This window comes from Periophthalmus magnuspinnatus, chromosome 7, assembly GCF_009829125.3.
Source record: "Periophthalmus magnuspinnatus isolate fPerMag1 chromosome 7, fPerMag1.2.pri, whole genome shotgun sequence".
NCBI classification, from domain to species: domain Eukaryota; kingdom Metazoa; phylum Chordata; class Actinopteri; order Gobiiformes; family Gobiidae; genus Periophthalmus; species Periophthalmus magnuspinnatus.
In genome coordinates this window covers 34,221,023-34,244,828 of record NC_047132.1, presented here as the reverse complement: position 1 = coordinate 34,244,828, position 23,806 = coordinate 34,221,023, and the positions used below count along the sequence as shown (strand labels likewise).

At 47.5% G+C, this 23,806-nt stretch overlaps 1 protein-coding gene across 2 annotated transcripts in view; it reads left to right on the top strand.

The window, feature by feature from the left end:
• Positions 1 to 23,806, top strand: part of camta1a (calmodulin binding transcription activator 1a) — a 413,228-nt gene that overhangs the window by 168,474 nt on the left and 220,948 nt on the right. For both annotated transcript variants that reach the window (XM_033969195.2, XM_033969200.2), the window contains exon 4: positions 8,682 to 8,749. In XM_033969195.2, coding sequence (XP_033825086.1) covers positions 8,682 to 8,749 — 68 coding nt within the window. The remainder of the gene's footprint in view (positions 1 to 8,681; positions 8,750 to 23,806) is intronic.

Genomic DNA, 23,806 nt, shown 5'->3' with positions numbered 1-23,806 from the left:
CACTGCCCCCCACCGCACCGGCCCCTACCACACCGCCCCCTACCACACCGGCCCCTACCACACCGCCCCCTACCACACCGGCCCCTACCACACCGCCCCCTACCGCACTGTTAGCGTCACTACTTTTCTACATTTGTCTTTCTATAATATAAATATTTAAAGATGAGACAGTGGACAGAGAGCTGCAGGTGGGTCAGAGGTCAGAGGTCAGAGGTGTCCACATGTTTGTGTCTCAATGCTAATGCTAATTTTAATTTTGAGGCATAATAAATGTTAAAACAGCCGCACAAACTCAAGTATTCGACACATAAGTGGGTCGTGTTTGTGTGTTTGTGTCACTGTGTCGTATTAAGAGTCAAACTTAAGAGAAAATTCACATTTAACAAAATGGCGGTGATGATGGTTTAATGGTCACGACGACGGCCCACCCAGTTTGTACGACGGCCCAGTTTGGACGACGGCCCATGTTGTCAGTGTTTATTTAAATTTATTTGAAGTTTAATAGTTTGTTTATTTGATGTTTCCTGATTTAATGAAAATGACTGCAGCTTTGAGCGAGTGTGATTAAAGTGTGATCTTAGTGTGATCTTAATGTGATCTTAGTTTGACGAGTGCAGACGATTATAAAATCACAGCGTCTGGATCGATCCAGGAAAAGGTCCTGGACGTTTTTATTTTAAATTATAATAAATTCTTCACCCTGGGCCACTGCTGCACCGGGACGATGTTTGCACGACTTTATTACTTAAGACTTTACCTTCTTCTCGTCTCTGTGCTTCATCTTCTCCTCCACCTCTCCTCCACCTCTCCTCCACCTCCACCTCCCCTCTCCTCCACCTCCACCTCCCCTCCACCTCTCCTCTTCCATCTTGTGTCTAATTTGAATCCTCTTCTAGTGTAATCTCCCGACACCTCCAGAGATTCCCGTCCCCCTGCTCCCTCCGTCCCCTCACTCCTTCTGTCCCTCCGTCCCCTCACTCCTTCTGTCCCTCCGTCCCCTCCCCCGCTCTCCCTCGGTCCATCCGTTCATGGTCCGGGGGTGTCTCTGCGTCTCTGCGTCTCCGTGTCTCCGCTTCCTTTCCCTCTGGCCTGGAGGAAATATCCGATGACCCGTCTGTCTCTCTCCAGCACAAACCCGGGTCACGAGGGATGTCTCCTGTCTCACTCTCTCACTCTCTCACTCTATCACTCTCTCATCCACTTCCTGCTTTCAAGTGCGAGCCAAGGTCAGCGCTTTGAGGCTGCGCTCCCCAGACTTGACCGCGAGGCTGAGCGCGTTCCCCAGACTTGACCAGAGGCTGACCGGAGGCGCTGCCCGGTCGCCGCTCGGCCGCTGCCAAACTGCATCTTTTCTCCCGCGTCTCGCCGCTGTGTCATATTCATTTCATTACACTGGGCTTTTACTCCGATCAATACTCACGCTAAAGTTCCTCTTTTTTCAAATACAACGATTCATTAAAGAGCTTTTCATTAGTGTCACTGGAGCGAGACTTTAACTGGAAAACACACGACGCACAAACGCACAAACGCAAAAACATACAGTAAGTGTGCGGGACGAGGGGGCGGGGCCGACACTTAAGAGAATCAATGTTTTTTAAAGATGCATTTGGCAAATTCTGGGTTTCTACGGCGAACCATTTATCAGCCGGGTCTGCGGGTCGTTAAGATAAAGTAGCTACACAAACCCTCCCCTCGGTCTTTCCATAAAAACTCGGCTTTTGTCCGATCGCATTTTGTGATTAAACTGGCGCTCGCTGGAAAAGTGACCTTGACCGTGGGAATTTCTGCCGTCATTGATTCAGTGTTGACAAGATGCGATCACTCAGCCCGCCGCCGTCGCCTCCCGAGAGACGCTGTTTGTGTGCGGCTGTGAGGGGTCAAAGTTCACCGCTGTTACAAATACAGAAATCGACCGCGATACAGAGAAATAACAAACTTTAAAACTACATTAGAGTGAGATTTTTAACGTAAAATGTGGAGTTTAAACAAGAAGCACGTTAGCTACATTTATATATACAGTGTATGCTAGCACGTTAGCTACATTTATATATACAGTGTATGCTAGCACGTTAGCTTTGTACATTTATATATACAGTGTATGTTGTGTATTTATATATTTAGCCATTCATTTTTCTGATAAACTTCACATTTGTCATTTATATTTTCAGTCAGATTCTGTCCAAAGTCACATTTTAAAACACAAAAACACAAAGATGATCTGACACGACTCACTTCACGATTTCAGTTTGATCGTGTTTAATCTTGATCCCTGGGAGAATGTGTACTTGTGTACTCTGAGCAGGAGAACGTGTACTCTGAGCAGGAGAACGTGTACTCGTGTACTCTGAGCAGGAGAACGTGTACTCGTGTACTTTGATACTTTGAGCAGGAGAATGTGTTGTAATACAACTTGTAGTAGTAGTACTTTTACTAGACTTTGTTTCTGAAGGAGGAGTTATACTGCAGTAGTTGTAGTAGCAGTAGCAGTTGTAGTAGTAGTTGCAGTAGTAGTATTAGTAATAGTAGTCATAGGAGTAGTAGCAGTAGTTGCATTAGCATTAGTAGTAGCAGAAAAGGTAGCAGTAGTAGTAGTAGGTTAGCAGCATTTACTTTTATTATTTTTTTTTACCTTAAGCCCAGATTCTCCCCTCCAGCCCCTCTGCAGCGCCCCCTGTCTGCTCCTCTGTGTACGACACTGTAGATATTATGATGCAGTTTAGCGCCCCCTGTCTGATGATGCTTGAATAATCCTCGTGTTTCCGTGGACGTGTTTGATCAGGCCTGTCGTTCAAATGCTAATCGTTAGCGTTGCCTTCACTGCATTTGACCCATAAATCAAACATGACCCAACGAAGGAGGAGCAGAGGCAAAAGAGCGTGTGGACGTGCTGGGGTCTCCTCCACGCCGGGGTCCGCCACCGCACCGGGGTCCACCGCCGCACCGGGGTCCGTCGCCGCCGTGCCCCGTGTCGTGTACGGGACAATTACTCTAAGAGCCGAGGCGTGTTTTCTCTTTAGGCGCGTCTCGCGGGGGGAGGGGTCAAACTGTGTTTATCTTGTGCGTTTTCCGCTCCTCTTTTCAGTGGCAAGAATTCAAATGAAATGAATATGTTAGTGTCATCTTCAATTTCAAAAAGGTGGAGGTTTGAAAAGCTGATTCTCTCTGGAGGGAATGTTGTACCTCCTGACTGAAAATATCATTTGAAAAGCGAGACAGTAAAAGCCAGTCCTCACAAAATGAACATTCTCACGCAAAAGCAAACGGAAATAGTGGCATTGTGCCGAGCGCGGCGGCTGGAGGAGGCGGCGGCGGCTTTGAATAGCACCGTGATGAGAGCGGAAGTGACAGCTCATAAAAGAGGCTCAAATGGAAACCAAAATATTTTTTTTTACTTTGAATAAAGTCGAGATCTGATATTATTTTTACATCACAATATTTTATGAACATTTTTGTCTTTGTCCAAGTTTCTCAAACCCTGTGAGTTTCTGTGGGACGAGGAAAAGACAAAGACTGATTAAAGCTGCACTATGGAACTTTTACCACCACGGATATGGAGTTTTGTCACAGTGGGGCATCCATCTTATTTATCTTCTGTTTATTTAATTATGTGCTTTTATTACCAAAAGAACACACAGAAAAAACATGTTTCTGTTGTCGGTTGTCTGCTTCTCCACAGATCTGACCAGTAACTTGGAGATTAGTCGTGTCATGTGACTCGTGTTTGTCGGTTTGAGAAAAGTGTGTGTTCACTTTATTCCAGACGTCCTCCATCGTCGTTCAGGTTGTTATTTTCCATGAGGCAGGTCTTTACAGTAGATGTGTTTTATCTGGACTCGTGGTCGTTTAACGCCTCAGAGTCGCCGCAGCGTTGACGTGTGGGTCACATGACACTGAACGTTTTACACAAATGAAACTACATCAGATTTTAGCAGCAACTTTCCCAAACTTCTCCATTGAAATAAAAAAGGATTTTGTTTAACTGTAAAAGTCACGACAAAGAACGTGCGGTTTAGTCACATTTACGATTAAAAGTGGGCGGGGCCGAATAAGGTCAATACCACAGACTGTGTAAAGAAGTGACTAAGAGTGAGACGTCACCACAGCTTCAGCTCCAGATGAAGCTTATGGAGAGTATCATAGCAACCAAAGAGCCAATCAGGAGCGAGGCTGTGGAAGGTCACGCCCCTTCTTAGCGACACTGTCAATCAAACCTGTTGCTAACGCTAATGCTAACGCTAACAGGAGCGACCTCGGGGAAAGAAGGACCTGATTTGTCTGTTATTAATGTTCATATCTTGATTTACAGACACAATAGTGAAATAAAAACCCCAGGATCATGTAGAGGGTTAATACGAACATTTAAGACCAGAATGAGTCTGACAGACGCAGGGACAGAGAGAGGACAGAGGGGACACACGGGGACACACGGGGACACGGGGGGGACAGGGGGGACGGGGGGACACAGGTTTTACCCATGATCACTTCCTGTTTGGATCAGGGCGGCAGGTCCATTTATATAAACAGTCAATGAAAAATATGGAAGCGAATAATTTACACACAGCAAAATGTGAACATAACAGGACTGAACCAGGACTAAACCAGGACTAAACCAGGACTAAACCAGGACTGAACCAGGACTGAACCAGGGCTGAACCAGGACTGAACCAGGACTAAACCAGGACTAAACCAGGACTGAACCAGGACTAAACCAGGACTGAACCAGGACTAAACCAGGACTAAACCAGGACTAAACCAGACCTAGAAGACCCATCTTAAATCAGACCGGGGCCAGACCAGGCCGGGCGTGTTGCTAGTTGTGTTGCTAGCTCATTACACTGTCGTGTCTGCCGTTGTAAAGCAGGTCGCTCGGCCTTAATAGCGTGCCACGCTGAGACAGGTAGCACTAATCAGGTTTTGTTGTGGAAACGCGGATGACAGCGACATCTCGATCAGCCCTGTTACCGCGGGAACGCTCCGGCGTGTTGCGGGGCGTCCCGTCTGTTAACAGTGTGTCACCGTTTTCCCACAGACAAAAGGAACAAATGAGATGGCGAGCGCACAACAAACAGCTCGGGGTCCCTCTCTCCTCAGGAAAATGAAAGGGGCTCAATTAGAGGTGCTGTAGCTCCCGCTCCGTCTCCGCCGCCGCCATCGCCGCCGCCGCCGAGTGTGGATTGTTATTTATTTAGATCAGCCTTGGATGGGAGTGCCTCCATTTAGCACGGCCTGTTCTGTGACTCAGGATTTCAAGCAGGACTAAAAGAGGAGCATGAAAAATGAGACGAGCTGTGAAGAGTAAAGTGTGATGTTACATAATGAGAGTAATTAAGGAGATTAACCCTCGCGACGCCAGAACAAGATAAACGCACTCGAGGTGGGAACGCCGTTTACTCCCAGCTGAAAAATGGTAGAAACGCGGGGTTTGTTTCAGAGGAGCAGGAGGTGAGGGGTCTGCGCCTCCCGTCTCCATGGAGATGTTATGTTCCGCAGCAGAGCATTAAACTTAGATACTTCACATTTTCCACTAGAAAAGTTCGAGCGATTTTAAAACGATAATGACTCGTGTTTGAACTCACATTACCTTCAATTTACCACATGGACGGCTTCCAAAACGCTCACATGAATAAACGACAGAGGCGCTCACGCAGAAGCGAACGCAGACGCCGGGAGGAAGGGGGTTAAGTGTGTTGCTCAGGGACACAAGGGCAGTGTTCATCTGTGAGAGCAGGAATCGCACCGTCAGTCTGTGGGTCGATCTGTCAGTTATCGTATTTTCAGACTGTACGTCGCTCTGGAGTAAAAGTCACACCAGCCAAAAAAAAGCAGAATAAAGAAGAAAAAGTCGCACTGGACGAAAAGTCACATTTTTGGGGAAATTTATTTTTAAAAATCTCAGACCAAGAACAGACATTTTATCTTTAAAGTCAAGTTCTAATAATAATAATAAAATGTGGACCAACAGGCTGAATATCAGTACATCACGCTAACGCTAATGCTAATGCTAACGTAACACATTTATATTTATTCAGCTGAAGCACAGACAGAACTGAACACGTGTCTGGTTTGTTAACGTAAGATATTAACAGTTAATCAGATAAATAAAGCAGAAAAAACAACAAGTTTACTCTGGATCTGTCACTTTTTCTTTTAGGCTCATTTTTGTTCAGTCTTTGTCTTTTAAATGAGTGTAATGTTGATATTTTAAATGTTGAGTGGTTCAGGAGGAGTAGATACTGGTCCAAGTCTAGAGCCCCTCGCACGACTGTCACTGTGACAAGAACCAACATGTGACTTTATAGATTTGAATCATTTCACATTTAAGTCACATCTGAGAAGTCCCCGACAAACTGTGAAAAAAATACGATGGAACATTTCTTCTTTTAATTTCTTAGATAAAAAACACACAGCTTGTGGATTGTTCTGCACTGGAATTACAAATTATTATAAACTACTGAAAAAACAACCCCCCAAAGTGTTCACTCATGAATCATTCACAGATGAAACCGTCTCAAATGGAGCCAAACCTCCTGGACGTCCGGCGTCATTAGCGGCGTCGTATTTACGCCTTTAGGACTTTTACAAACAAAACCCAGTCGACGTGTTCGGCCCAAACACAGATAAAAGCTGAAGGATGAACAGAGGGAGGTCCAGAGGCCGCTGACCCGTGAGCCGCCGCAGATTCTGTGTGTATATTTCCCCTGTGACCGCGCGGCCGGCGGCGCCGGGGTCGGCGCTCGGCCCACGGCCTATTGACAGCTGCTGCCTCCACTCTGATGCTCCGTCAGTGTTCGGTGTATCACTTTCCCACTTCCCCCCGGCGCTCCGCTACACTTCAAATGTGTGTATACGTGTGCATGTGTGTGTCTAACCTGAACGCACACTCGCCTCATTATGCCGCCCATACAAACTTTGTCTCTTTGCAGCTGTTTAATGGCGGCACGTCTGTTTTTGTTTGTTTTCTCGCCATAAGATTATTGCACCTTTATGGTTGGTCGGGGGGTTGGCATAATCCCTGGCATCTGTCGGTCGAGGGAGGGGCGAGCGCAGAGCCAGAGGTAGACTGTTTTTGTTGGTTTAATACAAGACCGCGCGGCCTACTATTTCATCCTCGACCACTGAGACCTGGATCGTGCCTGAATTTTAAAGACGCTGATGAAGGGGCCGCTAGCTAACGGGCACGAAGGTCACCCGCGAGCTCCCTGCCACCGTTTATCCGTCCCAAAGTGAACGGGAAATAGCAGGGATTAATCTAAACGCTGGCGTGCTTTGCTCATTTACTTACAAATATATGCGGCGTTCGCCCTGCGAGGTGTATTTATGTTTCTTTGTGGCAAAACAATATAATCGTTGGCACATCTCGCGTCGTATTAAATCTATACGATACTTGTTCTGTTTGATTGTTTTATCCTCGCGTCGCAGCCGTTGAAAACATATCAGCTCGTTTTTTTTTACTTTTTATTTAATTCTAACACATCTCGTCACGCTCTCGACGCCGACGGCCATCGTGGCGTCGAGAACGGGAAGTTAATCAGCGCGGCATTATCTCCCAGCTCGCACCTGGAGGCGAGGGCGCGAGTCGGGATTCGGCGCCGTTCTTCTGTCGGGACCCCTGCCAGTTTGGGAAGCCCTCACGCCCCCGCGGCCTCCGGCTCACGACTGTAACGCAGCCAAAAGAGAATTCTAACTTCTCCACGCAGGCGGATAAGAAAAACAAAGCGAGCACGTCCTCTGCTTTTGTGGAATCACTTGTGACTCATATTTTACCTGAGTCTGCAGAGTGTCGCGGGTGTGGGAGGCGTTACGGCACCGTGTGGGATAGCAAAACAACCATTCCAGATCCTAAAGGAGGGTTTTTTCAGGCAAACAAGGCAGTATTTGGAGATATTTGTGCTTTAAAAGTATGGTGACACTCACTCTTAACGTGCGCGGATGATATTGTACAAGATGCTAGCTAGCTCGCCTGCCCTCGCCGTCTCTGACAAATGCTTGTGCTGGAAGTGAATTGCGGCCTGTCGCTGGTAATCATTAGGTTGTCCAGCAGCATCCAAAGTGCTTTTATTTCTGCCCATTAGTTTGGTGGGAAAATGGCCGGGTTTGGGGCCGGCGCGTTCTCCTCGCCGTGTGACTGATGCAGAACGCCGGGCCGCAGACTCAAAGGTTTGAAGGATCTGTCTGTGCGCCGGGCCGGCCTTTACCACAGAGCGCTCCTCTGTAGTTGAAGTATATTCACATGTCAATATGGTAAGACGCTTTGTGTTTATTATTCATGGGTTAAAGAGAGAATTGATCCATATGGGAGTGTCAAGGGCAGATCAAACGGATTTGGGGGAGGATCGGACCAAAAATGTTAAAAGCCTCTCCCGGTCTCAAACGCGTCAATCTCTCGGAGAGCACCTTGATGTCCTCGGAGGAAAGAACTTGATCAAAGTTTAGGTAACAAAGCCTCGTCTCTGAAGATGATTTGACCTCGGCTGCGTCCCACTTCTGTCTTTCACTTTACTTTTCACGTTTACCTGCTCCGGCTCCGAGGCCCCCCTTTTATTCGCACGTCTTGTCCTGTTTGCACTGGCGGTCGGACTGTCTGCATATCAATGAAGCAGTCTCAGCCTCGTTTCATAAACACGAGTGAGCAGTGATTAAAGACGACATATCTAAGCCTGACTCTCTCTTCTCTTCCACAGGAAATCGCAGCTTACTTGATAACATTTGAAAAGCATGAAGAATGGCTAACGACATCCCCTAAAACAAGGTAAGATTAAACACTTTAAATGATCATATCTGCATCAGTTTTACTCTGGGGACCACGTCAATGACTAAAGGTCTGTGACATATTTACATTTTTGAGTCAGTGGTTTGTGAGTTTTTGAGGAGAAACATCCAGATAAACCTCAGAATAATAATGTGGATTAATAATGTCCCTTGAACAAACCCCTGGACAAACTCTCTTCTGTTTAATGCCTCCTCTGTTCTCACCACTCGTCTAATAACTCCAGAGAAATCTGGGGTTTGTCTGGGTCAGACGCTACACCCACACCAGAAACAAAATGCCAAATCCTGCCGTGATATTTTAGAAACAGAGACGTGCCAGACGTGCAATTAACTTATGTGGTAATGAATTCAGACGGACGTCATCTGCCAAAGAATCAGCTGTGGCCCCTGACACGAGCTCTGTCTGAAATGGATCCACTTTATATTTAAAACCATCTGAACATTAAAGCAGCACTATGTCACTTTTCTGGTGGGTGGTACGCTCTCTGCTTGGTGCTTTTCCTGGAATGTTCCATCTACACCACACATGTCAAACTCAGGCCCGGGGGCCAAATCTGGCCCGCGGTGTAATTATGTTTGGCCCATGAGCTCATATCAAATGTGCATTAGATGCTCCGCTGGTTTATAACACACGCACCACTGAGACTACAAATCCCACAATGCTTTGCTTTGCTGCAGTCGAGACGGCGAGCGCTCGTCCTTTTCTGTTGACACTTGTTAGCGAACAAGCTACTGGTCACATCGAACAGATGAATATGTACAGAGACATAATTTATGTTCTGTATTTAAATAAGACGTGAACACTGATGTGTCAACATTTAAAACTTTATTTCTCATGTTTGTCATATCAAACTTTAGTTTTGTGAAGTTTGTTTCCAAATGAAAAGGTTAAATATTCCACATCAGGTGAATCACATTTTTCAGTAAATATTGAGTTTGGTCCTTGAATTTGTCTGTTTTAATTTTGGCCCAGTGTGAATGTGAGTTTGACGCCTCTGATCTCATAGTAATGAAATAAAGATAAATGATAAATAAATATTTTTTGGACAAAGTAAATGGAGGAGACTTTGTGGATTTGAATTTAAAATATATTTTTAAAAATGAGTGGAGCTGTTTCACTTTTCTCTTTGATAAATAATCTCACATATAAAATAAAGACACGAGGGGTCCAGACTTTCACTGGTTCTGGGTGTTTTGTTTCCCCTCTCCACAGATCTGACCTGTAATATGGCTGATCAAGCACTACCTACTCGTCTCCATGGACACATGTTTAATTCCATACTCTGGAACATTCTCCTTGGAGACGAGCAGGTGATGGACACGCCCCCAGAGCAGACACAGAGTTTCACTGCTGCTTATTTCTGTGACTCACTGATTTAATCTTTACATATTTTATATTTTTGAGCTTGAAGCGTTTTATTTTAAAACTGTAATTAAAAAATTACAGATAATTTGAGTTTAACGAGGTTTAGAACGTGGAACAAACTATGAATTCACACTGTAATTAACACTGTAATAATACATGTAATAACTATAATAAACACTATAATAATAATAAACACTATAATAACATTAATACACTAAACTGTAATAATCTCTATGATACAGTGTAATATCTTCATTCTGAGGCTGTAGTTCGTTTGTTCCTTTTGTTAAATTTACTTTATTTATTTATTTATTTATTTAAAAAAGGGGACAATGCACATTAATAAACATTACAGAAAAAATAATGTAAATGTGCCCGAGTTAGCTGACTAGAGCTAATTTTCATCGGTTGTCCCCAGGCCAGATGTATCAAGGCAGCCTACAATTAAGAAAACATTTCAACATTCAAAGATAAGAATCTCACAAGAAAGAATTTCACTTTCTCTCCGTCGGCTCTGACTCTTCACATTTTTAACTTTACATTTTCGTTCTTTCTAAATCTCCAGTTCGTTCTCTTGTCCCTCAGCCCGACCTGCGAGGACAGTGAGCTAACCCTCCTCCTCTGCTCCTGCTCCTCCTCCACCTCCTCCTCCTCTCGCCCCTCTGCTCCTCCTCCTCTCCCTCCTCCTCCTCCTCCTCTCACCCCTCTCCTCCTCCTCCTCTTCACCGTTGCCTCTGAGGGACACTGATAATACTTTTGTATAAAGACTCTGCCAATTAGAATCTGTGATGTAAAGACCAAAAGAGACTCACCTGTTTGTACATAAACCAGCTCCTGTCGCTCCCGTCGCTCCCGTCGCTCCTGTTTCTCCCGTCACTCCTGTCAGGTCATTTTACTCACATATGTGCTGTATATTTTCCATTAGACTCGGCTGTAGTGCCCCCCACACGAGTGTCACTCTGGAGCGACGTGTGATTCTGGAAAAAGAGGAAAAACAAAACTCTTAAACGTGAATAGATTTGAAATTTGTTTTGAAATCTGGATTCACATTTTAAACCGATTCGTGAGCGTCAACATCAGAGAAGATTGAACAAAATGACCTTCAAAACTAACACGAGTCTCAGATTTCAAAGCCGAGCTGTTTTTTTTTTTTAAGTATATTTTATTTCTCACATTCTTTTACACAAATCATTTCAGCCTTTGGATTTGATCATTACCTCAGCACAAACTTTTGATTTGATTTTTATTAATGTTTTGGCCTCGTCCTGAACGTTGACCACAGTGAGTTTGTCCACACTACAGAGGACAGACTACAGAGGACAGACTACAGAGGACAGACTACAGAGGACAGACTACAGAGGACACACTACAGAGGACACACTACAGAGGACAGACTACAGAGGACAGACTACAGAGGACAGACTACAGAGGACAGACTACAGAGGACAGACTACAGAGGACAGACTACAGAGGACAGACTACAGAGGACACACTACAGAGGACACACTACAGAGGACAGACTACAGAGGACAGACTACAGAGGACAGACTACAGAGGACAGACTACAGAGGACAGACTACAGAGGACAGACTACAGAGGACAGACTACAGAGGACAGACTACAGAGGACAGACTGCTCAGACTACAGAGGACACACTACAGAGGACACACTACAGAGGACACACTACAGAGGACACACTACAGAGGACACACTACAGAGGACACACTACAGAGGACACACTACAGAGGACAGACTACAGAGGACAGACTACAGAGGACAGACTACAGAGGACAGAAGACAGACTACAGAGGACAGACTACAGAGGACACACTACAGAGGACAGACTACAGAGGACACACTACAGAGGACAGAGTGCTCAGACTACAGAGGACAGACTACAGAGGACAGACTACAGAGGACAGACTACAGAGGACAGAGTGCTCAGACTACAGAGGACAGACTACAGAGGACAGACTACAGAGGACAGACTACAGAGGACAGAGTGCTCAGACTACAGAGGACAGAGTGCTCAGACTACAGAGGACAGAGTGCTCAGACTACAGAGGACAGAGTGCTCAGACTACAGAGGACAGAGTGCTCAGACTACAGAGGACAGACTACAGAGGACAGACTACAGAGGACAGACTACAGAGGACAGACTACAGAGGACAGACTACATAGGACAGACTACAGAGGATACACTACAGAGGACAGACTACAGAGGACAGAGTGCTCAGACTACAGAGGACAGAGTGCTCAGACTACAGAGGACAGAGTGCTCAGACTACAGAGGACAGACTACAGAGGACAGACTACAGAGGACAGACTACAGAGGACAGACTACAGAGGACAGACTACAGAGGACAGACTACAGAGGACAGACTACAGAGGACAGACTACAGAGGACAGAGTGCTCAGACTACAGAGGACAGACTACAGAGGACAGACTACAGAGGACAGACTACAGAGGACAGACTACAGAGGACAGACTACAGAGGACAGAGTGCTCAGACTACAGAGGACAGAGTGCTCAGACTACAGAGGACAGACTACAGAGGACAGACTACAGAGGACAGAGTGCTCAGACTACAGAGGACAGACTACAGAGGACAGACTACAGAGGACAGACTACAGAGGACAGACTACAGAGGACAGACTACAGAGGACAGACTACATAGGACAGACTACAGAGGATACACTACAGAGGACAGACTACAGAGGACAGAGTGCTCAGACTACAGAGGACAGAGTGCTCAGACTACAGAGGACAGAGTGCTCAGACTACAGAGGACAGACTACAGAGGACAGACTACAGAGGACAGACTACAGAGGACAGACTACAGAGGACAGACTACAGAGGACAGACTACAGAGGACAGAGTGCTCAGACTACAGAGGACAGACTACAGAGGACAGACTACAGAGGACAGACTACAGAGGACAGACTACAGAGGACAGAGTGCTCAGACTACAGAGGACAGAGTGCTCAGACTACAGAGGACAGACTACAGAGGACAGACTACAGAGGACAGAGTGCTCAGACTACAGAGGACAGACTACAGAGGACACACTACAGAGGACAGAGTGCTCAGACTACAGAGGACAGACTACAGAGGACAGACTACAGAGGACAGAGTGCTCAGACTACAGAGGACAGAGTGCTCAGACTACAGAGGACAGACTACAGAGGACAGACTACAGAGGACAGAGTGCTCAGACTACAGAGGACAGACTACAGAGGACACACTACAGAGGACAGAGTGCTCAGACTACAGAGGACAGACTACAGAGGACAGAGTGCTCAGACTACAGAGGACAGACTACAGAGGACACACTACAGAGGACACACTACAGAGGACACACTACAGAGGACACACTACAGAGGACACACTACAGGGGCAGGGGGTGGTTGGGGTGCGGTGGTGGATGCTGAGGTGGGTGGAGGTGCGGTGGCACAGAGTAGAGCTGTGATTGATGGGAGCTGATTGACGGCTCGCTCTCGTTTGAAAGGCTTTTTACTGAAGGTCAGGGGTGAAAGGTCAAACTGGGGACACCTGTGGTTAAGTGCAGCCTCATCATTTGTCACGGCCCATCTGGAGGTGTGAGTGTGTCTGCTCCACATGGATGTGCTCTGCCTCTGTCTGTCTCTGTCCGTCTGCGTTCTCTCTGCCTGCGCTCTGTCTGTGTCTGTCTGCGCTCTGTCTGTCTGTCTGCGCTCTGTCTGTCTGCATCTGCCTGCGCTATCTCTGTCTGCACTCTGTGTGCGCTTTGTCTGTCTGCGCTCTGTCTGTCTGTCTGCGCTCTGTCTGTCTGTCTGCGCTCTGTCTGTCTGTCTGCGCTCTGTCTGTGTGTCTGCGCTCTGTCTGTCTGCGCTCTGTCTGTCTGTCTGCGCTCTGTCTGTCTGTCTGCGCTCTGTCTGTGTGGTCTGACCCCGGTGGGGAAAAGGCTAAATAGGCTAATTCTCTCGCTGCCAGCGCCGTGGACAGGGTCAGCGGGGCAGGAGAGGAGGCAGAGATAAGCGGCGCACCGCCGCACGGCGCCGCCTCGTACACGAAGCTCCTCTGACACACGCGGGTCGTAAACACGGGAGGAGCTAAAGCTCGAGAAGCTGACGCCAGCTGTTTGACCAAGGTGACACGGCGCGGGACATGCCCCGAATAGAAACGCCGTCGACGGCGAGAAGATGAGATGAAGTGAGGCCATTACACGTGCACCAGTGTAGTGAACGCACATCAGCGCCACGTGTCCCGCCTTTGTTTGTTTATCTTTGTGAAATCTGAAGTGTGAGGAGAGCGCCCGGAGTGATTGATGTGCCGAGCTCTGGTAATACACATTCCCTTTCAGATAGAAGTGCAACAGCGCTTAAAATCAATAGCAGTGTTCTCCCCCTGACTGCCTGAACAGCACTACAGCTAATTCAGCGCGCACCTGTCAGAGCCGGGAAATCTTTCCCTACCAGGGCTTTACACTTTAATTTACACCCACAGCCTCACCGGCTTCCACTTCCATTAAAGGAGAGCCCGGCATTATGGCTCTAATGAAGGCCGCGGCCGTCCGTGATTTAAGGCGGCCGTTACCCCGCGCCTTACTCCGCAGCGGGAACACACTTAGAGGAACAATTAGGAATTTCCCTGCCTACATCCTTTAGATAGCCACACTCATTCTTCCCTCTCACCTTTTAAAGATGCGTCTCCGTTTGAACCGGGCTCGCGGGACGCGCCTCGGACGCGGGGCCGAAAACTTCAGACGATTACCGTTATGTGATCTCATCATGGGCGCCGCGTTGTGCTCCTGTCGTGAGAAAACATTTTGTATCCATCATAAGTGACACAAATGTCTCCTCCAGGTGCGTCTCCCGGGGTCTGAGCGCTGACAGATGGAGAAACTGTTGGCTCGACGTTGTCACGGCGATTGGACGATCTAAAGAGCTAATGGGCACCAGTGTGTCGTACAGACGCTTGTTATCCTGAGCATCTTTCAAACAGCACTTAAGAGCAGGGGTCACACATCAGCGCGCGCTCTGTAGGACAGGTTAACAGCGCGGCTCGACACGCCGACGACGTCCCAGTAATGACGCCTTTTTCGGTGTAATTCTCTGTTCTTACAGCGTTTTACACACTGCGGCGAGCCTCTGACCACAAACGCACACACAGACGCACACACAGACGCACAAACGGGCCTTGTATATTGAAACTATCAAACAATAAGCACCGGTCCTCGGGGGCCCCACAATGACACTGAACCGGCCGCCCCCACGTCCCAGCGCAATAGCCCTCTCCTCCCACCGCCGGAGCGGCGGCGGCGGCGGCTCCAAAATGAAAGCCGGTCCCTTCAGACAACTTCCAAAGACAATGCTTTTATTAAAACCTACAGCAGCCCGTGGGCCGCCCCAGAGGCCGGGCCACAACACGGCCCACAGCTCATGGGCCACGCACATTTACTAATGATGTGTGTGTGTACTGCTCTGTACAAACCTCTGTGTGCTGACCGCAACTGACCGCTGTGTGTGTGTGTGTGTGTGAGACCACTGTGTGTGTGTGTGTTTGTACTGCTCTGTTTGTCCTCGAGTGTCTCCCCGTACAAACCTCTGCGTGCTGACCGCAACTGACCGCTGTGTGTAACCACAGTGTGTGTGTGTGTGTGTGGGGGTGTGTGTGTGTGTGGGGGGGGGGGGGGGGGTGAGTGTGTGTGTGTGTTCATAAACAGTGCTGTTCTGGTCTTTACGAGTCCGTCGTTCTCAATAAAACTTTAACTGGTCACAACAGGTCGGACTTGACTCAGACGTCGTCTGTGTTTGGTCCAAATGCTGTGGGTCAGAGGTCAGAGGTCAGAGGTGAATGAAAAACACAGGCAGAGGGTTAGGGCCGTTATTATGGAGAATAGACAGGTGCATTGTGGGACACACACAGGTGCATTGTGGGACATACACAGGTGCATTGTGGGACACACAGGTGCATTGTGGGACATACACAGGTGCATTGTGGGACATATGTACAGGTGCATTGTGGGACATACAGGTGCATTGTGGGACATATTTGAATGTGTTCCCACAGTGAAAGTCTCTCCTCTGTTTGACTTTGTCGACTTGTTTTGTTTTGAGTCGTGATGAGTGAAGTTTGTGACGCTCCGTGGGGTCGGCCCTCGAGGGCCAGTTAGCTGTAGCCGGGACTGAGCCTGACAAGGACAGCTGGGGCCACTTGGGGCCGCGCAGACGGGATAAAATAAGGGCCACCGGGGAAAGAGAGAGAGAGGACGGGACTGAGGTGAAGGTAAAGAGTGAATGAAAGAAACAGTGAGAAATGATCATTGAAGGAGGAGTGAATGTGATGGAGTGAGAGCAGTTTAGAAAATGAACACATGTCGATAAGAGTCGTGAACGGATGAGATGGAGATGGGAGAAATGGTGATGGATGATGGGCAGAAATGGAGACCATCTACACAAACAGACAAAAGAGAGAGAGATAGAAAAGAGAGATAGAGCTGACAGAGGGGCAGAAGAGCGGAGCCATACATCCAAACCACACTGTGAACGTCCTGTGGTTTTGGGGCATAGGAGGCACAATGCAAACGGTCAATAGATTTCCGCCAGCGCCGGGCCGAGCGCCGCGCCTCAGACTCCTGGCCAACTTAATAATGCCTCTTGTTTGTCTGTCCTCTAAAGTAATGCCCGAGCCCAGGGAGGCAGCGCGGGCCCGAGGCGAGAGGAAATAGACGGGGGACTAGATCTATGTTACTCCTCATCCCAGCTGCTGTATATTACCAGAGCCAGTTTGCCCGACGGAGACTCTTCAACAGAACAGAGCACATCATCCACTTTATGGACATTATAATCTCTTTCTTCTCACCAGGAGCTGCTGTGCAAACAGAGAACTGCACATTTACCAAACTCTGCTTATGGCAATTGACACGATTTGACTTTTGGAAAAGTAAAATAGTACATTATGTGTATGGAACGGTTCAGGCGCAGAGCGTGTGGCTCGGCGGAGGTGGGAGGAGGCGGAGCAGCCACAGGAGACAGAGGATAAATAAATAGAGGAGGAAGTTGATGTCAAGCAGGTGTTCAAGGAGAAAGTGTCAGCCAAGAGGCCGAGATGTGCAGAAGTGCTGCCTCTGCAGGAGCGTCATAAACACACGATTCAATTAGTGCTTCTGCTCTGGTGAGCAGCCCAGACTGTCCCCCAGAGCCCCCCCAGAGCCCCCCCAGAGCCCCCCCAGAGACCCCCCAGAGACCCCCCAGAGACCCCCCAGAGGCCCCTACAGAGCCCCCCGAACAGAGACCCCCGGACAAGACAGAGCCCCCCTACAGACCCAGCCCCAGACCCAGTGTACTGTCACCCAGAGCCCAGTGCAACCAGACCCAGGCCACACTCATCTGCAGCCCCCTCCCCTCTGTCACTCTCTGACACTCTCCTTTCCCCTCTCCTCTCCTCTCTCTCTCCTCTCTCTCTCCTCTCTCTCTCCTCTCCTCTCTCCTCCTCCTCTCCTCTCCTCTCTCTCTCTCTCTCTCCTCTCTCTCTCCTCTCCTCTCTCCTCCTCCTCTCCTCTCTCTCTCCTCTCTCTCTCCTCCTCTCTCTCTCTCCTCTCTCTCTCCTCTCTCTCTCCTCTCTCTCTCCTCTCTCTCTCTCCTCTCTCTCTCCTCCTCTTCTCTCTCTCTCTCCTCTCTCTCTCTCCTCCTCTCTCCTCCCTCTCTCCTCTCCTCCTCTCCTCTCACCTCCTCTCTCTCTCCTCTCCTCTCTCCTCCCTCTCTCCTCTCCTCTCTCTCCTCCTCTCTCTCTCCTCTCTCTCCTCTCTCTCTCTCCTCTCTCTCTCTCCTCCTCTCCTCTCTCTCTCTCCTCCTCTCCTCCTCTCCTCCTCCTCTCCTCTCCTCTCTCTCTCTCTCTCCTCTCTCTCTCTCTCTCCTCTCTCTCTCCTCTCCTCTCTCCTCCTCCTCTCCTCTCTCTCTCCTCTCTCTCTCCTCCTCTCTCCTCCTCTCTCTCTCTCCTCTCTCTCTCCTCTCTCTCTCCTCTCTCTCTCCTCCTCTTCTCTCTCTCTCTCCTCTCTCTCTCTCCTCCTCTCTCCTCCTCTCTCTCTCCTCTCTCTCCTCTCTCCTCCTCCTCTCCTCTCTCTCCTCCTCTCTCTCTCCTCTCTCTCCTCCTCTCTCCTCCTCTCCTCCTCTCTCCTCTCCTCTCTCTCCTCCTCTCTCTCTCCTCTCTCTCCTCTCTCTCTCTCCTCTCTCTCTCTCCTCCTCTCCTCTCCTCCTCCTCTCCTCCACTCGCTCATGTCCACAGTGTCCATATGTGTGTCCCGTGGGGACAGAGTGACGCCTGGTGTCCTGTGGGGGTGTGTCTTGGGGCAGATGGTCTGGACGTCGTGGCCTGAGGAGGCGCTGGACGTTTAAAATAAATCAAGTTCCTTCTGCGGTCGTCCCTCGTGTCTGTGTTTTAATTGGTCGTTTGTCCCAGAGGGGGCGGGGCTCAGCGGAGGGTGGAGGAACAGGAAGTGGAGAAGGAACAGGTGGAGCACAAGGACGGAGCGCACGACCGTGTCACCCTCCACCACATGTCAAGAGAAAATAGGTCCTGGACATGTGCCAAAGAGAACACACACACAACACACACACACACACACCACAGAACACACACACCTCAGAACACACACACACAACAGAACGCACACAACACACACATCTCAGAACACACACTGGTGTATAACACACACTGGCTCAGGTCACACTCTGGTGTGTGTGTGGTGTGTGTTCCGTCCCGTTTGTGCGTCCCAGCTGAGCCGCTCTGAAGGCCCATTAACAGCATCAGTGTGAGGAGTGAAAGGAGCACATGGTGACACGGGTCTGACTCATCAGCACCGACTAAAGAGCTGAGGAGGAGATCTGTGACATAACACACACGACACACTGCTTTATGCACACACACACACACACACACACGTATACACACGACACACTGCTTTATGCACACACACACACGTATACACACGACACACTGCTTTATGCACACACACACACACACACACACACGTATACACACGACACACTGCTTTATGCACACACACACACGTATACACACGACACACTGCTTTATGCACACACACATACATACACATATACACACAACACACTGCTTTATGCACACACACGTACACACACATAATACACACGGACACAAATATGTACACACGGACACACTGCTTTATGCACACACACGTACACTCCAATGTACACACAGACACACTCACACACACACCCCCACTCATATGTACACACACACATACACACATATGTACACACAGACACACACACATACACACACCTGTACACACGGACACACTGCTTTATGCACACACACCCCCTCATATGTGCACACAGACACACACACGTCTTGTTTCATTTCCAGTCATAATAATCGCACAAACTCTGGTTTATAAACTCTCTGCAGCTCTGTACATGTTTCTCTGTACATGTTTCTCTGTACATGTTTCTCTGTACATGTTTCTCTGTACATGTTTCTCTGTACATGTTTCTCTGTACATGTTTCTCTGTACATGTTTCTCTGTACATGTTTCTCTGTACATGTTTCTCTGTACATGTTTCTCTGTACATGTTTCTCTGTACATGTTTCTCTGTACATGTTTCTCTGTACATGTTTTTCTCTGAGTTGTGCGTCCAGAGTCTGGTGGACGCTGTTCCTGCTGATTTGATACTTTAATCTTTATTTCAGCCGTTTTCTCCCTCAGCCCGAGACCCCCCCCCCCCCGTCTCCACCTCCCCCCCGTCTCCACCTCCCCCCGAAAGTGTTTCATTAAACATGAACGAGGACGGAGTGGGCACAGTTTGGTAGATAGTCCAGTCATAATTTTGCATCAGTGAACAAATCAATTGAATGTAAGTCAATGGTTAAATTATTAAAGTCTGTGCGTGTGTGTGCATGTGTGTGCGTGTGGGGGTGTGTGTGCGTGTGTGTGTGCATGTGTGTGCGTGTGTGTGGGGGTGTGTGGGGGTGTGTGTGCGTATGTGTGTGGAAAGAGAAGGTGATTAATATTCAGCACCATGAGAAAAGTCCCACATATCTGTTATTTTGAGGACATTATTTGGACATTTGTGGACATTTGTGGACATTTGTGGACATTTGTGGACATTTGTGGACAGTCACGGGACAGGTCCACTCCATTAAAAGCCGGTCTGAAGCGCCTCGGCCCGTCTCACTCTCTGTAATCGCGTGGACGGCGGCGGCCATCTTAATCTGCGCTGGTATCTCTGACTGATAGAACTCTGTGTGAGATAAATAAATAAGAAGATGATGGATCTGCAGTATCTGCACCGAGAGCAAAGATAATTAACAAGCCCGTTAAAAATGTGCTCCCGCTGCACCTGCACCTCCCCACCAGCAGAGGAGCCAGCTATTTGTTTACTGTACTCTCAATATTTTATGATTTGACTGAAATCTTTCATTTTTATTTGGGGTGTTTGCTGGAGGGAGGGTGAGAGTTATGTGGACAGGTCAGGATGATTTAGAGCGACTTCACGTGTGACCCAAAGCACAGAGCGAGCGGCGCATTAACATGATGGCGGTATGATTATGTCGGGAGCGACATGGAGGGTTTCAATTATTTACAGGTGATGTGCCCATTCAATTGGCAATAAAGTGGTGTGTAAATTACCTCCTCTGTCTAATCAAGTCTCCAGCGGAATAATGGAGCTCCACCAGTGAGACTGGTCCTGGTGCAATCAACACACTCTCACACACTCTCACACACTCTCACACACTCTCACACACTCTCACACACTCTCACACACTCTCACACTCTCTCACTCTCTCTCACACTCTCTCACACTCTCTCACCCTCTCACACTCGCTCACACACTCTCACTCTCTCACACTCACACTCTCTCACACTCATATGTGTGAAAGAGACAGTGAAAGAGAACGTTCTAGTCTGAACATAATTCTCTTTGTCAGACGTTGATTTTGTTGCTTTAGTTTTATCTTAACAGTTTTATTTATTTTTGTTTCCTTCAAAAACTCTGTTGCGTTTTGTGTTTTGTCTTTTGTGTTTTGTCTTTTGTGTTTTGTCTTTTGTCTTTTGTCTTTTGTGTTTTGTCTTTTGTGTTTTGTGTTTTGTCTTTTGTGTTTTGTCTTTTGTGTTTTGTCTTTTGTCTTTTGTCTTTTGTGTTTTGTCTTTTGTGTTTTGTGTTTTGTGTTTTGTGTTTTGTGTTTTGTGTTCATCTTCAGCTCAAACTCATGTGCAGAGCTCAGATCCATCTAAACGTCACATTATTAATCCTGATACAGTTTATTTATGAAGAAAATCTCCACGATAAACGATAAATATTAAACTAATTTAATCCACTGACACAAAAACCTTAAAGTAGAAATATCCCCCAAACTGAAAGTGTGATACAATTAAAAACACAAACAATATAAATAAACATCACAAACACTTTGGTCTTTATTTTGTGTCTGTGATGAGTCATAAAAGTTATTAATTAAACTCTCCACAGCTCGAGTCAAAGAACAGGAAAAATAACACAAAATGTCTCGATTAGAGCAAAGAAAAAGTCCCACAATAAATACTGAGCCCAAAATGTGTGAATGTGTGAATGTGTCATGTGTCATGTGCTGAAGTGGGGTCTTCTGACAGTGTGTGGGGTCTTCTTCTTCTTCTTCTTCGTCTTCTTCTTCTTCGTCTTCATCTTCTTCTTCTTCCTCGTGAGCAAAATCTTTGCTGTTGCTGAAAATAGAATCGTGAGCAATTAAACAAACTGAGATAAACAAACACTTTACCCAGAGTTTTAATTGTCTCCAGATGTGGAACATCGTCACATTTAGCTCTAAATGGTCACATTTTGCTAACAGCTAACAGGCTAATGGCTAACAGGCTAATGGCTAACAGGCTAATGGCTAACAGGCTAACAGGCTAATGGCTAACACAGAGTCCCTGTGGACGCAGCAGATTGTGATGAGTTTAAAACTCTTTAAGTCTTTGGTCAAACTGAGGGACACAGTGTGGGGCAGGACCAGGGCCCCAGTGTTTGGAAAGAACAAGGGCCATGTCCTCAGCACAGTGATACACACAACTTTACACAATAACACATTAAAATAACACAACAAACCAACATAAATAATCATAAATAATCATAAAATGACCATTAAAACAGGAGAGGCAGAGTTAAACCCTCCAGTCTCAGTCTGTGTTTAACCAGACACTGTGGCACATGTTCAGGTTTAGTCCTGACTGTGGCACCTGCAGGAGGCCCCCGGGGGCCTCAGAGTGTGAGATTCATGTGCAGTGTCCCGTCTGCAGGGGCGGGGGCGCTCTTGTGTTACTATAAGCTCAGTGTTTCAGACACATTCTGTATCATGGCATCTACAGCCGCCCTGAGGCCTCCCTCAGGTCACACATGAATTTAAGAGCTTTTCTGAGGCAAAGAGGCAAAGAGGCAAAGAGGTGTGACTCACCCGGAGAGTGCCCTCTGCTCCTCCTCCTCCTCCTCCTCCTCCTGTTCTTCTGCTCCACTCAAGAGTCATGGGGAGCACACTCAGCGGTGAACCAATTTCATTTAGTATGTTTTCACATTTTTATCCAATCAGGCCACGCTCTGAGGTTTCAAAAGCCACATGGAGCTTTTATTGGAGCCTAATTAAGGATCTGTGATTTAATCCATGTAATTTAATAGAGATCAGTCATGGGTGTGAGCGTGTGCAGCGTGTGCAGCGCTCGCACGCCGCCAGTACGCCACGAGTACGCCGCTCGCACGCCGGCGACGCAGTGTATGTCCGACACACAGCTGCTCACAGGCGGGATATGCAGCATGTATGTGCAAGCACACGTATGTGCTGATGTACATGCTAACAGAAGTATGCTAGCACATATATGCACCACACATGTGCTATGCTATCACACGTGTGCTATCACACGTGTGATAGTGTATGTGTGATAGTGTATGTCTTTGCCTACAACTGCAGTGTTTTGGATGTACATTTGTGTGTGTGTTTTTATCTCCATCTCCAGAGCGAGTGTCCAGTCGCTCTGTATGTGCGTGTGTTGTATGTGTGTGTGTTGTATGTGTGTGTGTTGTATGTGTGTGTGTTGTAGTTGTCATTCTGTGTTGTGTGTGTTGTGTGTGTTGTGTGTGTTGTGTGTGCGCTCCAAAGCAGTGGTTGTGCGTCCTGACTCGTTGTTTCACTTTTTGTCGTGTTCAGTCGTGGCTTTTAATTGTTCGTTTTGTTTTTCCATGTGACTCTAGATTGAAAGATCCTGAACGACCAGAGTTTATTTGTACAACAAAGTATTTCAAATATACAGCAGTAAAAAATACTTCAGAATAAGAAAGACTTTAAAATCACAAGACAAAAAATGAAAACAAAGAATCGGAATAAAATGAACATTAAAAGAGACAAAACTGAATAAAAACCAGGACTAAACCAGGACTAAACCGGGACTAAACCGGGACTGAACCGGGACTAAACAGGACTAAACCAGGACTAAACCAGGTCTAAACCAGGACTAAACCAGGACATTCTTTTGTTCCATCGTTCTCTTGTTCTGTCGTTCTTCTTCCGTCTCACACACACATCACCGTCTCGTCGTGAGGGGTCAGAGGTCGCCGTGTGGCCCCGTTGTCGTGTTCTGTGGCGTCTAGACTGGCAGGATCGCGCCCGTGGACGCGGCGAGGGGC